This window comes from Malurus melanocephalus, unplaced genomic scaffold (assembly GCF_030028575.1).
Source record: "Malurus melanocephalus ecotype Western Australia unplaced genomic scaffold, MMel_1.1 scaffold_22, whole genome shotgun sequence".
NCBI lineage: Eukaryota > Metazoa > Chordata > Aves > Passeriformes > Maluridae > Malurus > Malurus melanocephalus.
In genome coordinates, this window is record NW_026623254.1 from 3547383 (window position 1) to 3565134 (window position 17752).

Consider the following 17752-nt stretch of genomic DNA (forward strand, 5'->3'; position numbering starts at 1 on the left):
AGTCCACAGCTGAGATTTGAGCTCAGAGGCAGAATAATTGTCACTGAGAGCAGCTGATGCAAACCTGCTCTCCTTCTCTCTTTCACAGTCGTTCAGCAGGAGAGGAGCTGGGGGCTGAGAGCACTGGCTCTCTAGATGCCTTTGCCCCCAGCAATGGCTGTGGATCACTATTGGCTGTGAGTTTGCTCATCAACTTAATTAACAGCGACTTCCTTTCCACAGCGGCTGATGCAGCTGATTTCCCCGGCGGAGGATCTGCCGCAGCCGAAGAAGCATCGTGTGGCGGAGCGGTTGAAACTGAGGAGCGAGGGATGGTCTCCTCCAGTCCAGGAGGTGCTCAGCATCACAGAGAGAGAAACCCACTTCTAAGCCACCTGGGCTTCCTCCATTACCCAGACTGATTGGCTCTCTCCTTCCCAAAGTGGTTTCTTTTCTCCTCCCTTCTCTCCTTCATATCTGAGACAGAAGCATCTGGGGCACCTTGTCCTTCCAGCCAGCTGGCAGCATCCACTGGGGACAGAGTTTTTTTTGACACCCTGGGGACAACTCTTCCTGCCAGCAGCAGTGGAGACTACAGCAYGCCTTTGTCAGAAGCGCCCTTCAGTACTGACACCGGTTGGAAAGAGAAAAACAACATTGTAGCAAAAAAAGAAAAAAAAGGGGGGAGGAAGCAAAAAAACCAAGAAAAGTGCATATGTGTTGGGAGGAGGACAAGAAACCACAGTGGTGAGAGTGGTGAGAGAGAGCAGAGATTAAAAGTGTGAAGGAACCCAGTTAGGGATGCAAAAGCATGAAATGATCAGGCGTTAGCACAGGATATAAGTTGGTTCTGAAGCACATAAGAAGCCGGAGGATGATAAAGTGCATTGCTAGGTCACCTATGTACAAAGGAGAGAGARCCAGGAACACATCACAGCCAATGACAAAAGGAGGCTGCAGTATGAGTAGTTACAGCTTCAGCTGTCACTGGATGGGAAGAGAGCGACAGGGTGCTTGATGCAATCGTGGCTGTTGATGATGGATCTCAAGGCAGTCTCAGTCTGGAAAAGGAGGTGAGGAATAACTATCTAGGGGACTTGCTCTTGGTCAGAACTACACGGCCCAGTGAAAACGCATCCGAGAGTGAAACCGATGAATATTTGACAATTCTTTCAGAAAATTCACGGACTGCAAGGAAAGTCCCAGAGCAGTTGGTAAGAAAAAAAAAAAGATCTGCAGTACAGCTGGGAAAATGAGACCCTGAGGACTGCACGCCCACAAATTTAACTGCACTGCTGGGGCATTTTGTAGAGGAATTAATGAAGGAGTTGMTGGGCCTGATCCTGTGCTGCAAAGTAGCTTCGGGAAAAGGGTGGGAGAATGATTGCTCTCCCTTGGCTTTGCTGTGGATGATTGCTCAGGGGATAAGGAAGACATAATCGGGCGCAATAATCATCAGCTCAGGCAAGATAAAGCAAAATTAATAGGTAAGATGGGTTCAGTGAAAGCAAATTGTGTCGAATTAAAGGTTGGTTGTTGCCAGGGTACTCAAAAATGTGAGGTGATGGGTGGGAAGGATTGTGTTCAGATGCAGGCTTTGGTGCAGTGCCAGACAACTCTGTCCTGGGGAGGCTGGGGCTGTATAGCTCCCTGCCAGATCCTGCTTCAATGCCTATCAAAATTTCACAGCTAAAACCACCAGAAGAGCCAGTGGCAGGATGCCCCTGGGAGCTCTGATGTGGCCGAGCATACAAGTGCTGGTGCATGTCTATGCTGCAATGTTGGCGCATCCAACCACGCCAGAGAATGGCCATCAAAATGAATCACAGATGCCACAAGCTTCTTTCCCTCGTTCCTTGTTCCACATAATTGCTTTTCCCTGTGCTGTGTGGAGATAAACGACCGACACCAAAAGTAAGCGGGGAAATCGGGCCTCATCTGTGCKGCTCGGTACCTATTCCAATTGCTATGGGAACCTTATCTGCTGCCGTTTCCTCTGAGTTTAACTGGAGAATTAGCATAGGGCAATCTTTTCCCCATTTAATTTCCTTTCCTTTAAAAACTAAAAACTACAAACCGCTGGTGAAATGAACGCTGAAAGTCAAGTATCAGGATTTGTACCTCTCTAGGACARTCATTGGATTGGAGATGTTTTACTGCGGAAGGTGGAGAAAGCTGACAAACCTCGTTCACGTTCCCTGCAAAGGACTGCAGCATCACATAAGACACCGTTTATTGTATTTTTATTTTTTAAAGAGCTGAATGTCATATTGCAAATAGCTGTGGGAAGAGCTTAGCACCCAGAGGCTTGCAGTCAAGCCTCATGCTAAGTAATTTGATGATTTTTCCTCTTCCTCCCACCAGTGGTGCTCATGGTTTGGTGGGGGAAACAGCTCCCTCCTAATCTTGATCTTTGTACARTCCTTGGTAGGACATTTAACCCCTTTGCTCCTTCTGCCGTGCCTTTAAGATATAAGGTATTGTCGTGCTGTCAGAGAAGTAATGCAGATGTGCACTTCTTTTTCTGAGGCATTTGAGCAACACTGCAAAAATCCTAGATAGAAACAAATCCCTTTTCAGTTTGGAACAAAAATGTGTGTCTRTGTTATTGAAAATAAATACTGCATGAACTTGTTCCCCTGTTGCATATGTATAATCTGACAGTAGCATCATACCTCTGTGAGGAAGCAACTTATTTTAATAAAATCAGAGAAGGTATTGCTGTCCCCATTCAAAGCAATCATAAAATTCCCAGGATCAAGAAATTAATCCAATTTCTTTGGATGGAATTGACAGATTTTCGGGAATTTTAAGTCAAAGCAGCGTCATTTAATTCTCTTTCCTTTAAAAACAAAATACATCTACATGCACCCAGCTGGGAAAATGCTATCAGTGGCTGTCTTTTGCTGTGAGACCCCCAGCACAATTAGAGACCAAGTAATGGTTTGTTAAATTTWTACAAATGTTTCAGGCATTGTTGCATGCATGACAGATCTGACACGTCTTTATCAACCTCTGGAACTGGGCACCTCTGGACATCTCTGGGTCTGATGGGAAACTGCTCCTGTCCTGCACATCACCAGGAATGCACTACTAAAGGGATGGTAGGGAGAGGAGGAAGAGTTTATGTTTTTTTCCCCCTGTAATTGTTGATAACATGYCAAGACATGATACATTTGAAGCTGAAGTCCAAGAGAAGGTATGAGGTGGCCATACTGTGCTGYTCCTCCCTGCTGGAATTAAAACACTTTATAGAAGAAAGGACAGACACCTATAAACACCTAAACACCTCTTCTGGGTTTCCAGTTCATTTGTTGTTCTGTTGGTTTGGTTCTTTTTTATTAAAATGGCCCTTTTCACCCTTCTCTCCAGAAGGAAAAGACAGGAAGAACACAGTTTGTTAAAAGAAGACTCAAGAGGCTGTGGACATGCACATTGGCTGCTATTCAGTTCCCTGTGCAGGGCTGCAGGGAAAGGCTGGGGCGTTAAAACGAAAGACTTTATTCCCGAACCTGCCAAGGGAACAAAAGAAATGTGTCTAACAGTGCATGGATGGGCAGTGTGGAGGTTGTTTTGCTTTGTGTTGTTTTTTAAACCCACAATAAGCCCTGCCCCCTCAACTGCTTTTGGAGCATGATCCTGGSTCTGTTTTGAAGCCCTGACCCACGGCTGCAAAGGAGGACATGTATTTTCAGAGCTGTCTGTTCTGGTTTGTCAAGCCTGAGCTTAGAAAGCTATGTGGAAAAGAAAGGGATTCCCAGGGAGAAATGCTTTCAATGTCTGTGCAAAGCCAGTTGTGGGCAATTCCATCCTGTCTTGGTTTTGGTGACATGCCAAGACCATTCTGTGAAATGGCTTTCTGATATTTTTTCTCCTGTTTGTTTTTTTTAGCAGGCTGTAAAATAGTTTCCTGCCCAGCCTGGGTTACAGCCAGGATGKGAGCTCTGGACTAGGATGGCTGCTCTGGACCAGAGGCATGCTTATGCTCAATCATTATTTGCCAGTGGCCACTAAACTTTTCCAAAACATGCTTTATTGAGTGTGCAGCTTTTGTTGTACCGTGGTGTAGATAGTGGTCTCTGGAGGAGGATGAGAGATTACAGGCCATCTGGTGCCTTTCTGGACCTCGTATTTCAAAAGGACGTGAAATAAGCTTATTTTTCTCATGGAGARATAAACACTCCCTCAAACATAAAAGCAACCTGTCACTTTCCTATCTCCTGGAGAAGGGCCATTGCTGCAACATGAGCTTCTTCCCCCCATTCTGGCTTTGAAGTGAGGATGATCTGAGAGCTAGAGCTGGTCTTTCTTCATCAGGCTCTCCAGAAGYAGAGGTCCTAATGCTGRTGATGCCTTGGAAATCAGGCTCACCTGAAACAGAGGCCAGACAAACGWAAGAGAATGAGAATAGACAACTTTAGTACAGGCCTAACAGGCCCCCTGGTACATTAGGGCAGACAAAAGCCTYCTYCTGAGGCTACACCCAAAATGGACACTGAGTCACRARATCKTCACCTTTTATAAGTTCTGTCCTGTAACATATTGGGCYTCAATYCTCCACTTATATCTTMWGGTCATTATGTCAATCACCCCAARCTTGCTGCCCCACAACYCRCTGTTGTTTACATATTTTGGGGCTYTGAGGCAACGAGGTRTCCTTGGATTCAGGCTCAGAGAGGGATTGTTTTGTCKAAAGATGGGMGAGCAGGAGCTTAGGGAACTAGAGAAATAYGAGAATACAGATGCATGAAAATAKAGAAAGTAAAAATCCTAAGGCATCACTGGAATGCTCCAAGCTGTATGCAAGTGGRTCCAGGAGCTGCTGAAGAGAAATCCCACCAATGGCAAAACACAGTAGTGTAAATCAGTAACCCTAGGTTAGCTGGGATGGTGGGAGGCAGCCTGGCAATGGGAACTGGCTTGGTGCTGGGGCTTTTGACTTTGGGGAAAACACGCCCAGGCTGTGTGGCTTTTGTGCTGTGTTTTTGGATGAGGTGTGAATTCCCCAACAGGCCAGGTGGCTGTGGCTCCCCTTGGCACTGTTGTGATGCACACATCAGTCACGGAACAGGGAGATGGTGGTGGAGTTCTCTCTTTGTGCCCCGTGTGGTTCTGTCCCATGTGTGTCTAATCCCTCATCACCCACAATGGGCTCTTCCATCCCAAAATGCTTTTGCAGAGCTCAGCTTTACACCTCCTTTACACCTCAGCTAAAGCATAACTTACCAGCCAAGGAAAACAGAAGCCCAGGAGCAGCCTCCTTATGTCCTGTCCCATAAGCCTTGTCCAGGAGTCCAAGCATGGGAGTCGTCTCCACATAGGTAAGTAGTGTGGTCTGGCACTGGTCTGGTTTTCAGAGCCTGTGGGTGGAGGATATTTGAACACTTTCAAAAAGTCTCGATTTTACAGCGTTGAAACTGAGAAAATAATAGGAATTAATTTTTTCTTTCCTGTGGTAATCAGATTCCAAAGGTTATTTGGTGCCTACATTTTTTTTTTTTTTAATATGACCTTCACTTCAGACTCTCTTGCCGTACAAGATGGGGTGCATTTCCCTTGTGTTTGGGAGTTTTTGAGCTCAGTCTCACTTTACTGTTTCTATGGTCAAGGGAGGCAGCAGCAAAATCTTTGCTATTTGGCCTTGGGGAACCAATGAGTCTTCACATGAAGAGGAGAAAGGTGAAAGGCGGGGGCTGATCTTTTTGAAAAGTTAAATACACTGATCTGAGATGTTCCATATATCCACATGGGCATATTTGTTAGGGCATTTGGGGAAGAATTATGCTTTGGTAGGTGTTATCTTAATGACATCACTGTGATGATGTTGTGACTGAGGCTGGTGAGTAAATATGTTGCTTATTGGCATTTTGAGTTTGTGAGATGCTGGGCTTTAACTATAAATAGACGTAATTTGTAATATTGGTAGAACTTTCCAAATTTCTTGCCTCTCTGGAAGGAAGGGTGTTTTAGTGACAGTGGGCAGAGTTGTCAGCAGCACCTTCTGGTTGTTCTGGACAAAGTCCCTTGGGCATGCTGACGTAGGACACATCAAGTGACAGCAAAGCAATTTCCCACCATCCAATCCTATCGATGGATGMAATTTCCCTGGAGGGTGGGAGTGTGTGAAACTCGATCGCCGCAGACATGGGCTGGTTCTGGTTGTGTGCATCACACGGCCAAGCAGCAGCAAGGCTGGAGACATTTCCCCTCACAGTGGAGGCACCATCCCTTCCGATGTAATAAATGAGGTTGCCCCGGTGTGACACTTTACAGACGAGCCAGGCCTTTGCTCTTCCTTATCTTCTGGTCCCTGAGGCCTGTGTGCTTATCATGATGGAGCACCTGTGGTGGACAGTGATTATACTGCCTCTGTCAGTGACCCTCATTTGCATCTTATACCCAAATCTGTCCTCTTTTTCCTCCACATCTATCACATTTTTCCCACACTCCTGTGCTTTTGAGGTCAAACACAGCTGTGCAATAAGGCTTCTCCCCGTAGGAAAGCCTTGCCGTACTGTTCTACTGGGAAGTGGCATAAGCTCCATCAGTATAACTGTACTTAAACTGATTTAAAGCATTCACCTCAGAGCTTTTATTAGCATAAGCCTCTTAATAAAGGGGAGGGAAAAGAAATCATATGAGCGACACCAATGATGTAACTGGACCTAGGGAGACATTTGCTTTAAAGTTAGGTTGGTTTCACAGAGTATGTGATTTCAGTTAAATCTTCCAAAGTATGTGAGGACGCTTCTATTTATGTTCCATTTACACTAATTTTAATTTATATTAAGTCCATCAGGATCARGTTTGAGCTAAGTTGAACATGGTGTTACTGTTCACACTGTTTTTGATGGATTAGAAGCRATAGAACTAATTCTTTCCGGTCCCTTGTGAGTCCCTTGCAGTTTCACTGACAGAAAGATGATCAGGKTTTTTTAACTACATTTATCAAGAGAGCCTGCAGGCACAGGCACACTTTCAACAATGTGACTGTGTCCACTTATTATCCAAATGGTCTTTAAACTGGAATAATCATGCTTCAAAATGGGCTGCTCTGGTTTAATTTTGCTTAATTTGTTTTGTTTCAAATGGGCAGCACTAGTTGATCATGGGTAGACGAGACCTAAGAGAACACAGCCTGCAGTGGGTAGGTACTGCTGTTACACAAGTCCTGCCAGGACTCTTTCTCCCTGCAGAAATCCCATGGCTGGTATCTGTGACAGCTCTCACTTTCTGGTTTCCAGGGCCTTGTGCTCCTTGTTGGTGTGCTGGACATATCACAGGGTCATTGCACACCCGGTGTCTCAAACACCCACGTGGCAGGGAAGATAGCTGGGAAGAAGGGGGTGAGAGGAGACCGCTGCACTTAAAATCTGCTCCCAAATCACACCATGGACATCAGTGGTGTGTGGCCTCTGGGGCCATGCAAGAAACTCAGTGTGTTATGTGACACTGGGGACTCTGGCCTTTGGAGCATGTCTGAGAAAAGCTGAAAGCCTGAAGACAGGTGTCTTACTCTCACCAGTGCTTAGAGCAATCAGTTTGGAAGCTTGCTGACAGTTGCTGGGTGGTACATACTGGTAACAAACCTCATGCTTTGGAAGGGCAGCTCAGGTCTGCTTTTGCCCAGCAGGAAATGGAATCTGTGTTGCAGTGAGATGCTACAGGTGTCAGCCCATCAAAAGAATGGGCTGGGCTACCACAGGAACAGGCCATCCTCAAGCACCACCAGCAGCTGTGCTGTGCCTGGGGAAGGAGATGTGATGGTGCAGGGGGCTGAGCTTACGCTGAGCTTTAGCTGTTGGCAAAAGCCACAGACACAATAATCTGCACGTAGCAGTGCGCCTCTTTGCTCTCTGAAACATCCATGTATAAGCTCTATTCATTTCAATCAAGTGGAAGAAATGGTCACACCCCTAGAAGTGCTTTACCCACACAAACTGGAGGTGAAGTCTCTTCATCAAAAGAAAGAGTTGGGAAAATGCCACAGAGACCTCCTTGAATGCATGGATTTTATTTTAGTGGCCTTTTTTTCCTCTTATGCCTAGTATCTCCTTCTTCCCATACGACATCTCAGAGCCTGTCAGATTGATCTTCTTCATTTTGCGCTGGGGGACTCTTGGTCCTTTCCTGACTGAAAGCTCAGTGCTGATAAATCTTTAGCAGAGGAAGTTTTTCTCCCAGGTGTTTGTCAACCACATGAGTTATGGTTAAGTGCACAGGACAAACAACAYGAGAAACACTGAGCTTAACAAAACTTGGCTGTTTCACAGCTGACAAAGTCTTACTGCCAGACTATCCAGTGACATTATCTCAGTAGTTCTCTCTGCCTCCAGACTATTCCAGGGGAAAGAAAATTAATAGGTGTGCACTGAACWAAAGTGCTCCAACCCAATCTATTTTTCTTTGGCAGGTCACTTTTAATCTCCTCTAGTRGTGGAAATTCCTTTTCTTTTCTTGTATTTATTTTCAGTTTTGTTCTTGCYGTATTTCTTTTACATTTTTTATTCCTTCGCCATGTTCTGTTTTGTTTGTGCTGTTGACAGCACATTTAAAAATGCCCAGTCTTTGAAACAAGTCATCTCCAGATAAAATTGTTCTTAAGGGCTCCTAGCAGCTGCAGGGACAAGTGGTATAAATGCAGATTTAATACCARTGGCTGAAGGTAATTGTAAATAAAAGTACTATCTGTGAAAAGTATTGGCCAGATTTCCAGGGGAAGGATATTTCAAAGAAGCTCTGTGCCCTGGAAATGTGGCTGGTAGCATGTGGAGAGCTATAAATATGGGGGCAAGACCTTTCCCTATGCCACAGGACTGGGTCATCTCAACTTGACTGGGAATGCCCAAGATCAGGAAAAGCAGGTTCTGACAGTKTTCCTGAGAGAAGAGGTCAATGAGGCTGATAGGTATTGTGTTATTGGGTGCTGACAGTCCAGCACTGGTGGTAAAGGAACTCTGGACACCATCAGGTGGGTTTTCAACAGCCCACCTGTGTTGGGAGTCACATAGAGCACCTGTGAGTGGAATCTGGGAGCATTGGGCTCAGGAATTGTCCTGCCTTGCCTACCCTGGTCTCACACATTTTCCCTTTCTATTCCCTATTGATCACCCCTTGGCAATGGGAGGGTTGGGGGGTTGGGTGTCAGTAGTCTGACCAGACCCGAGCTCTGAGCCYGCTCAGGGAGGAAGGAGGCCACCCAGCTTAGTCCCTACTGCAGGCTGGCAGGATTGCTGAGGTTGCAGAGGAGGAGGCCATGCCCTAGACTAGGCTCAAAGAAGCAATGCCTGCCAGCCCTGCTGTGCTAGCCAGCTTGGCTTACCTTTGGAGGAGGTGGACTTGGTGTGCTTAGTCAGAGCCAGGCAGCCTCATATAACAGCCCTTTTCAGTGAGTGCAGCCCTATTCCTCTTTGCAAATGATCCCTGAGTGATTATACTTCTGCTTATTTTACAATGATTGTGTTAATGATTTAAATGAATTTTAAACCGAGATGTCTAGCCTGATTATTTGGCTGCTTTCACCACTGTCATCGCATCCAATCGCTGTTATTCAGAAAACACTCTTTGCACTTGTGTTTACTCACACAGATTATATGGTGGGGTTGGGCTCTTTTGCTGGATATTTCCCAAGCCACCAAAAGCTTTGGAGGTGGCAGCCCAAATGCTTTGAATGCAAATACTGAAGCCAGTGAGTATTTGTCTGAGTATCTGCCAAGCTCTCATTTTCTGAGAACACACTGGTGAATCAAAATTTAGTCTCATGAACATTTATGGAAAACAACCAAGAAAGCAGTTCCAAATCCCATCTTTTCAAATGAATTCTGCTTCTCTTCTAAGGCATGCTCCCAAATTCATTTGGGCTTACCAGTCCATGTCTAGTTCTTGCCAAGTATGAAATATCCATGTACTCTTTTCTTTTTTTGATCCCACTTCCCTTTTTTTCTGGAAAAGAAGGGGTTGCTCAGACTGACGCTGAGAGATATTCTTGCTCTCCAGCGCGTTTGATACTCATACCCTGATTCTGGTTCTAACTCACACAACAAATGTGATATAGAAAACACTTGTGGCTTTCAAATTCAGTTTTTATCCCTTCAGTGGAAATGGCCACTTTCTGGCCTGTTTTCTTTCCAGACCAGAAGTGCATGAGGCAGGGAGATGGCTTACTGTGCTTCCAGCAAAGGGAGTCTGCCTATGGCAACAGGCCTTTCCAGTGGACCCGGTGCAGTTGTCAGGTGTTTCTCAGCCAGGACTCTGTGGAGAGCTGTGAAAACACATATAACAGCCTGGATCCCTCAGGCCTGAGAGCTCCACCTGCCCTGCTAGCAAATTGCTACTGTCTCTCTGTCTTTTTATTTTAGGAGGTGTCACATCAGCAATTGGGCTTGAGGAGAGATTGAAGACCGARAGGGAACAGTGATGGATGGGCTAATGCCAGACTCAGAAACAGGCAAGCTACAGTATCTTGATAGCTGAAGTTTCACTCCTTTTGACAAAAGGAGGCCAGGGGTTTTGCTGCTGGCACTCCTCTGAAACTACTTACATGTACCTGCTTTAATTTATTTGGTTTGGCTAAAGTAAATCTGTCCTGGTAACATGGCATTACATGCAAAAAGCCCTCACCCAGCTTGGGCCCCGTGGCAACTGCAAAGCAAGCTGGCCAAACAAGGGAGAGCTGAGCCTCCTACATGGTCCAGCACATCCAGGGCTGTGCCTGCACYCTTCCCAGGACACAGGGAAGTGCACCTCTGCCAGCTCTGCTTTCACCAAGAGTTGCATCATAGAATCATAGATTGGTTTGGGCTGGAAGGGACTTAAAGATCATCTAGTTCCAACCCCACTGCTATAGAAAAAGCTCTCTGAACTGTGAGCCTGAGTTCACCAGGCAGGGATTTGATCTTGCTCCTGCAGGACTCAGCTGGCAGCAATTCCAGCAGTGTTCCATGGCACAGAGGGCAATAATGATTTCTCTGTTCTGCACTTGCTCCCTGTGCTTGCAGGTCTGGCCAGTGCAAGCTGTGCTCAATTGCAGAGACACAGAATGCGTTTCCTAGGGAGCRAAGGCAGCACATTTTCTCTGGCTGGTATTTTATCCCAAATAAGAGCCTRAAGGGGAGATTTCTGAGAAAGATGTAGTTTACTTCTCTTTTAACTTCATTAGCTGCTAAATAAGAGCTACTCAAGCTGCCAGAGTGGTAAGGGGGCACAGGCTCCCAGTAGAGGAAAGGGATGAGGGTGCCCTGTCAGACACATAGCTTTATTTCAGAAGGCATTGCCACTCACTGCATTTGCTTCAGCTCAGAGAGGATGCCTTTTTGTYAGGATGCCTCCAGCCTCTGTGCAATCTTCCCACTTAGCTCTCAAASCCCCCTGGGTTTACCCAGTAAAAATCATTTTCTTTCTCCATTTTCCCTCTTGCGAGCCTTGCCAGCCTTTCTGGCACCGYGGTCTTTCTCCTTTAACAGCCAAAAAAACCTGATGGGGGGTCTTACTGCCTCCTCCATGCTCCTCTAGTGATCACTTAGTCTGAAACGTGATCTTTAAACATTGATATAAATCTGTTGGCAAGATATTTGCACAGATGTAGGTGGCACCACAAGCAGCAGCCTCAGCAAAGCTGTAAGGCAGTGTGCTTTCCCTCCGATCCATATGGGGCAAAGGCTTTGGCACATGACCTGTGTCAGRTTTAGCTGTGATGGTTATGGTGTGATTGCTTGCTCTAAAGGGACAGGGARGACCTTAAAGAAGGTGAGTTTTGATAACTAGAAATAAAAAGTGTGGGATTATCCCAGTACCCTTAGCCCACATGAGCATCCATGGAGCTGTTGCAATGTCATGAATGGGGCTTCTTTCCTTGGCTGATAGTTGGTATCTGCCACTTTAAACAAGAAATACCCATTTTCCTGTGGTTGCCCCYTCCCTCCCAAAAGCCTTACCCACAGTCAGTAGCACCCCTGATCCCTGCAGGAGCTGCTGCAGCAATATGGGTTCAACCAACCCCTTGCAACCCACTTACCTGAGGGCTCCCTCTCTTTTGGCACCAGGCCCTTTTGCTCTGTCCTCCCTCCTGCCCATGCCCTTGGAACCTCTTCCGTCCCAGCAACTGTGATTTTCCAGTGGCTGTGGGACCCCCCCGCCCCACACCCGCGACATGCAGGGTGTTGATTTAACTGGACGTGAGCTCAAAGCTCATTAAGGACTTGTCGATACTGCAATGAGAAGCTGCGTGGGGTGAGGCAGGGGGAGAAGGGCCCTGTGGCAGGAGGGGCTCACAGCTCCCCTCTGTGTGTAGGAGCAGCTCCGTGTATGCATCCCTGGGCTGGTGTCTCCGTGAGCAGCTCTGCACGCCCCAAGGACGCGCCACTGGCTGGCACCRTCAGGCAGGTGAGTCCACTGGGACTGCAGTGATGGTCTTGGGGTGTGAGCACTGGGGTCAGAGAAGGAATGTTGGAGTGGTGGGAAAGAGTCACCTGCCCACATGAGCWTCCTGGGGAGAGCGGTGCAGGTGCTGAGCGCTCCTCCATCCACACTGGGCTGCATGTGGGCCTKAGTGGTGCAGCACCCTGAGGACAAGGCAGGATGTAGGATTGTTTCTGTCTCCTGAAAGGTGATGGAGAGCTGAGCAAACAAGAACAGCCCTGCCTGGCACTCAGCTGGAGCAGTGTGAAGCGAAGCAGGTTTTGTGCGGCTTTACTCACAGCTGCACCACCGCAATGCCTGAATGTCTTCTGGCAGTTGCCATTGTCATTGTCATGTCCCCTTGGTCAAGAAAGACACCAGTTGCTGGAAGGCAGCAACTTCTCAGTCTGTCACTCCCTACAGAGCTAACTGGATTCCCCTTGGTGTTACCAGGCAGGTGCAGCAACCAATCTCCTAAACCTGCTCACTGAGCAAAATCCCGGGCTGGAGAGGGTGTTTCTGCTGCASTGGAGAAGAGGGGCATGAACCATGCTGCAGTGGGGTTGGCTGGGAAGGACCTGCAGGCTCTGCTTCCTGCCCTGCTGGGTGAGCAACCTGCTTCCATCCAGGGAGCTGGCACTRCCAGGCAGAGCAAGAGGAGAGATGACAGTCCCAGGGCATGACCTGAAAATGGTTCTGGGGTCCCAAATATTAGAAAGCTTCTCACAGTGCCTATAGGCTGGAGAAAAGTGCAGTGAGTGCAAATGACGGCTCAGTAAAGTTGCTGCATCAGCACTTCTGTGAAAACCTGGGGCAGGTTTCCCTGGGGAGGGTCTCCAGCAGGTAGGACTCAGGGAATGGATTATGTGATATACCCASAAGAGGCATGGGCTCATCTGCCCCTCCCTGGGGCTTCCCAGCCTTATATGTTGCAGCCCCAAGGATCAACTTGACACACAGTGTGTCAGGTTCTTGATGTCCCTTCACAGAGGTCCGGCAAGCTCTGGTGGTCTGTGGCAATGGAGTTCAGCTTCTTTGCCTGTACAGCTGCTGGGATATTCTATGTCTGTCCCCTTTTTTCCTGTCTATCTTTAAGAGACTCTGACCCTGAAGGAGGTGACTCCTTAGGTGAAGCCTTCCCCATCTCTCCTTCGTCTCCACAGCACTGGAGACCAGGACAAACTCGTCCATCCCCTCCCTCTATCCCCTCCTACCTTTTCCCTACAMCCTATTTCCCATGAGTGCTTCTTGGAGCTGTAGTCTGGATACCAAAGGCTCCTCAGTTTGCTGGTGACCTTGCTGTGATTATACCAATACCTGGTCRAAACCTCCAGCACATTTAATTTTGATTGTCCTCCCTCCAAGAGAAGCTCTGCAACATTTTGGGATTCTGTTGTGTGGAGAACAAAAATCAGGCTGAAGACATGCAGCTGGAAATGTGTTTTCTTCTGAAGAAACTTAATGGGCACAAAGAACAAGCAACAAAAGTCCTTATACTGCAGGTGGACATCTCCACGATACTGAGTCCCATTTACTGGGGATAGAACAAGTGGGTGTTGTGTCTGGCCCCTGTGGATTTGCTTGTTGTCAAGGCTGTTCCTGGCCCCAGAGGGCTGGGGTCTACACCCTGGTGTGGACTGGCTGTATGGGATGTGCCTTGAGTCTTCTGCCAAGAGAACAGGGACAACAGCCTTTCCTTCCTCTGCCTTATCTCCTGATCACAAGTCCTGGGGGAAGAGCTGCTCCTTCTGCACTGCTCTATTGAGTTCAGCACAAGAAGTGAGCATAGAAGATCTGAATATTAAAGTGCTAGAAACAACAATGCCTAGCTAGGTGCAGGTTGATCCTGGAAAATAGGAGAGGGTGGTCTTACTGGGTAATGAGCCCGTTTTCCAGGCTATTTTGAGGAAAACCTCAGCCACAGGGCTGGAGGCTAGCAATGCTCTTGCAAGGTTCCTGCAGAGGCAGCTGGCTCTGCTGTTCTCTATTTTCCACCCCAAAAAAAGCATATGAAAAAAGGGAGCCTTGCGGCAGCCTGGGGGCTCTGGAGCATGATTATTTCTCTGGTTTCATGGAGAAGAAGAACAAAGAGTTTGGCATCTCAGAATGAACACAGATTTTCTCTTTGGCTTGGCAGTGCTGCAGCAGGAAAACAAGGTGCTCTGCCTGGTGAGGCTCTAGTCTTTTTTTGAAGATACATGTGCCAGAGTGGTGACAGACACTTTCACAGGTGCCATGTTCTGAATGAAGTGCTTGGTAGCTGCTGTGACCCTGCTCAGAGGGAGTAGGGGAAGGTCTGTGATTTTCTCATCCTTCTCCCATCTATCTTTGTCTTCATGCTCTCATCTGATTGCAATGGCAGATTTTTTTGAGGCAGTGCAGAGTTTTTATCTGCTTATCTTACTCCAAGAGCAGCAGGTGCTGGCCAGTGTGGAGCAGAGTGAATTTGTCTGTGCCCTATGGATGGGTCATTTCCCCAGCTGTGAGCTTCCCAGCCCCAGGGGACATCCAGTCCTTTGCTCCTCTGCCACATAAGGTGAGGAAAGATYGCTCCTTGTCAATGCTGGACAGTTCAGAGCAGACCCTGGATTGTTCTCATGCTTGTTTCTGCTCTTTCCTTGACAGTTTTTTTTTCCTTATCCACTTTTATCATTATTAAACTATGGCAACAAAGTCCAAGGTGACTTTCTGAAGTGCATGTCATCACTTTCCTTTRCAACACCAATTTTGCCAATCTGCTCAGTTAAATGCCTTCATTAAAATAAAAATAACCTAAAGTGTACCGAGACAAGTACAGCGAATAACCACTGACATTGCTTGCAACCTCTCTAGAGCTGCATCAAACCCATCTTTATGTGTATGAAGTTATGATTTCTTCCCCCTCATGCACTGCACAGCCATGCCTTTTGCACAGCACTGATGTGTCCTGCTAAGACAGGGCAGTTTGCCCCTGAAAAGGCCAAGGTCTCACCTAGAATGTTGCTTCAGCTCAGGATTTCAGCTAAAATCTTAGTTCAGAGTCACAGTTTTGGTGAGGTAGTGGCTAGTGAGCAGTAATTCAGGCTGCATTGACTGAGCTGTTACAGTGCAGATTCTCTGGACAAAAAAGAGAAGGGGCCAGTGTGGATGCCTGTCCATGTCCTGGTGGCAGTGCCTGGACATCGTGCTGGGCTGTCGTGAACAGGCATAAGAGGTATAAASCAAGTGAGAAATTCTATCTGAAACTGCCCTCTCTGTGTCCATTTTTAGGCAATTCTGCCCCAGTGATGTTCTCATTGAAGGGACTGGGAATGTTTTTTCCATTAGCTTCCCTGGAGTGGGACTGTGCCTTAACAAGGAGCAAAGCAGGTCACTCCCCCATCCTTCTTCTGGAGAAACACTAACCCAAAGCTCTTCTCTCCCTCCATTCCCGACTCCTTGAGGAACTTCTCTGACAGCTCTGCTCCTTTTGCAAGCATGGGTAAAAGTTGCCAGTGAACTCAAAAAGTAACGGGGCTTGGGAACAGGCATTTGGGTCTTTGCAGAATAAAGCTGGGCTAAAAATGTCCATGTTACTTCAGGCAGGGCAAAAGAATAATGTTGTAAAACCATATAAACTACCAACATCCTGAAACTGCATCCCAGCATGACAAGTTTCACTATTTAAGAAAAGGAAAGCATTTTTAAATTTAATCAGCACATTTAAAATAACCAGAAATAGGCCTTTAATCTTTTTAATGCGGTACTTTCACTGAGGAAGATGGAGACAGGGATGCCTTTAAGCAATTTGTCTGTCTTTTCCAATCTGGAAGCCTTCAGTCTGCTCAGATGCTTYCATGAGGGAATTGGATATGGCCTGGCTCTGATCCTCACACTCTTGGGGTGGCTCAGATAGGTCAGGACAGTCTGTGGGGGGTAGAAAAGAGTCCTGCCATCTCTCTGCTTCCTGGGAAAGCTCCTCAGGGACCAGGATGTGTTTAAAGTGGGAGCATTAAAATGGTTCAGAGGCTGCATTGTTTGCATCTTCCAAAAAAGGCACAAACCCCTGCTTTCCTTAGGGACGATGTAACGTGGATACAGACACCAAGGTGACAGCAGCAGCGGTGAATGAAGCACGGTCTGTGGCCAGGAGCAGGTTGTGACCCCGCTTCCCCCCATGGGGTGAGGAGCCAGAGGGCTCCTCAAGTGGCATCTGGAGACAAGGAAGGTGTGATAGCCATCCCCATTCCTCCTGCATGTGTAACACAAAAATGAGGGTGCCCCATGGCAAAGCGATTGCATGGCAGGATGCAGCCACTCCCAGCAGCTCCAAAAACATTTTCAGGGCTGTGAGGGACTGCTACAACTCCCCTCGTGGCTGGGGGTTGCAAGGTGTGTTCTGGCCTCATGTGAGAGTCCCATTTATTTAATGGTGAATGAAATGTGGCTCATGCCCTGAATGCCCCTTCTTCTCATCTGGATAAGGTTGTGGTGTGAACCTCATCTGCCACATTACCAAGAGTGACATGGGCTGCCGTGGAAGAGGCACATTGGACAGCAGCTGCAGKTCAGACAGGGGCATCAGCAACCCASATCTTATGCAAGAGSGTGGAAAAGGGGGTGGAGCTGCAGGTCACCCAGCAGTTCCATCACCCAGAAGAGCTGATTTACTTTTTTCTCACATCTTTTGTGAGTGCTGACTTCCCTTTCAACCAAGAAATCCCCTTCAGGGGAAGGGGAGATGAAAGGTAGGGTGCCTGCAGWGGCACCTCTTGGGCAGCACTCAGAGAGGGCTGTGAAGCACAAGCCCTGTCTGCCTGACCCAGCTGGACAGGACAGCGATGCTCCAGCCCTGAGTGGGCTCCCTGTGGGGCCAGCACTCTGCCCACATCCTCAGGCYCCTGCAGGGAGCTCTTCCCCAGACCCTCCAGCTTTCATGGACATGGGAAGCTCAAGCATATGCTGCYGCTGCTGCAGCAAGCAGAAAATCAACCAAGAGTCTGCTGTGCCCTGATCAGCTGGTCACGGCTCTAAACAAGACACACGATCCTTGGGGCTACTTGGCTGTCATTAAAATGGTGTGGATAGGAGGAAAWGTCTAATTGACTGAACAACAGCCTGCACTGTGTAATTAAACTAATTGTGGCTCTACCTGCATGGGTCAGAAGTGATTTGTGTGGCCATTAAATCACTGACAAATAAGAGGTGAGGAGGTATGTGAAAGTATTTCTTATATATGTTTCCATAGGTAATTTTGCTGTTTCATTTTGGGCRATTTGATGCCTTTGAAATCTTTGGTTTGTCACATTTGAGGAAGTTGTTAATATTTCACCTTGAGGCAGGGGAAAGTAGAAAGGTCACTGTTTTTAGCAGTTTCAGGCGGCAGAGTTTCAAGTGGCAGCAATACTTTCTCAGTGCT

General features: G+C 47.3%; 1 protein-coding gene across 4 annotated transcripts in view; it reads left to right on the forward strand.

The window, feature by feature from the left end:
• Positions 1–2856, forward strand: part of SLC6A12 (solute carrier family 6 member 12) — a 38636-nt gene extending 35780 nt beyond the window's left edge. For all 4 annotated transcript variants that reach the window (XM_057390087.1, XM_057390086.1, XM_057390085.1 and 1 more), the window contains one exon: positions 223–2856. In XM_057390087.1, coding sequence (XP_057246070.1) covers positions 223–369 — 147 coding nt within the window. In that variant the 3' untranslated portion in view covers positions 370–2856. The remainder of the gene's footprint in view (positions 1–222) is intronic.
• Positions 2857–17752: the final 14896 nt, after the last annotated feature.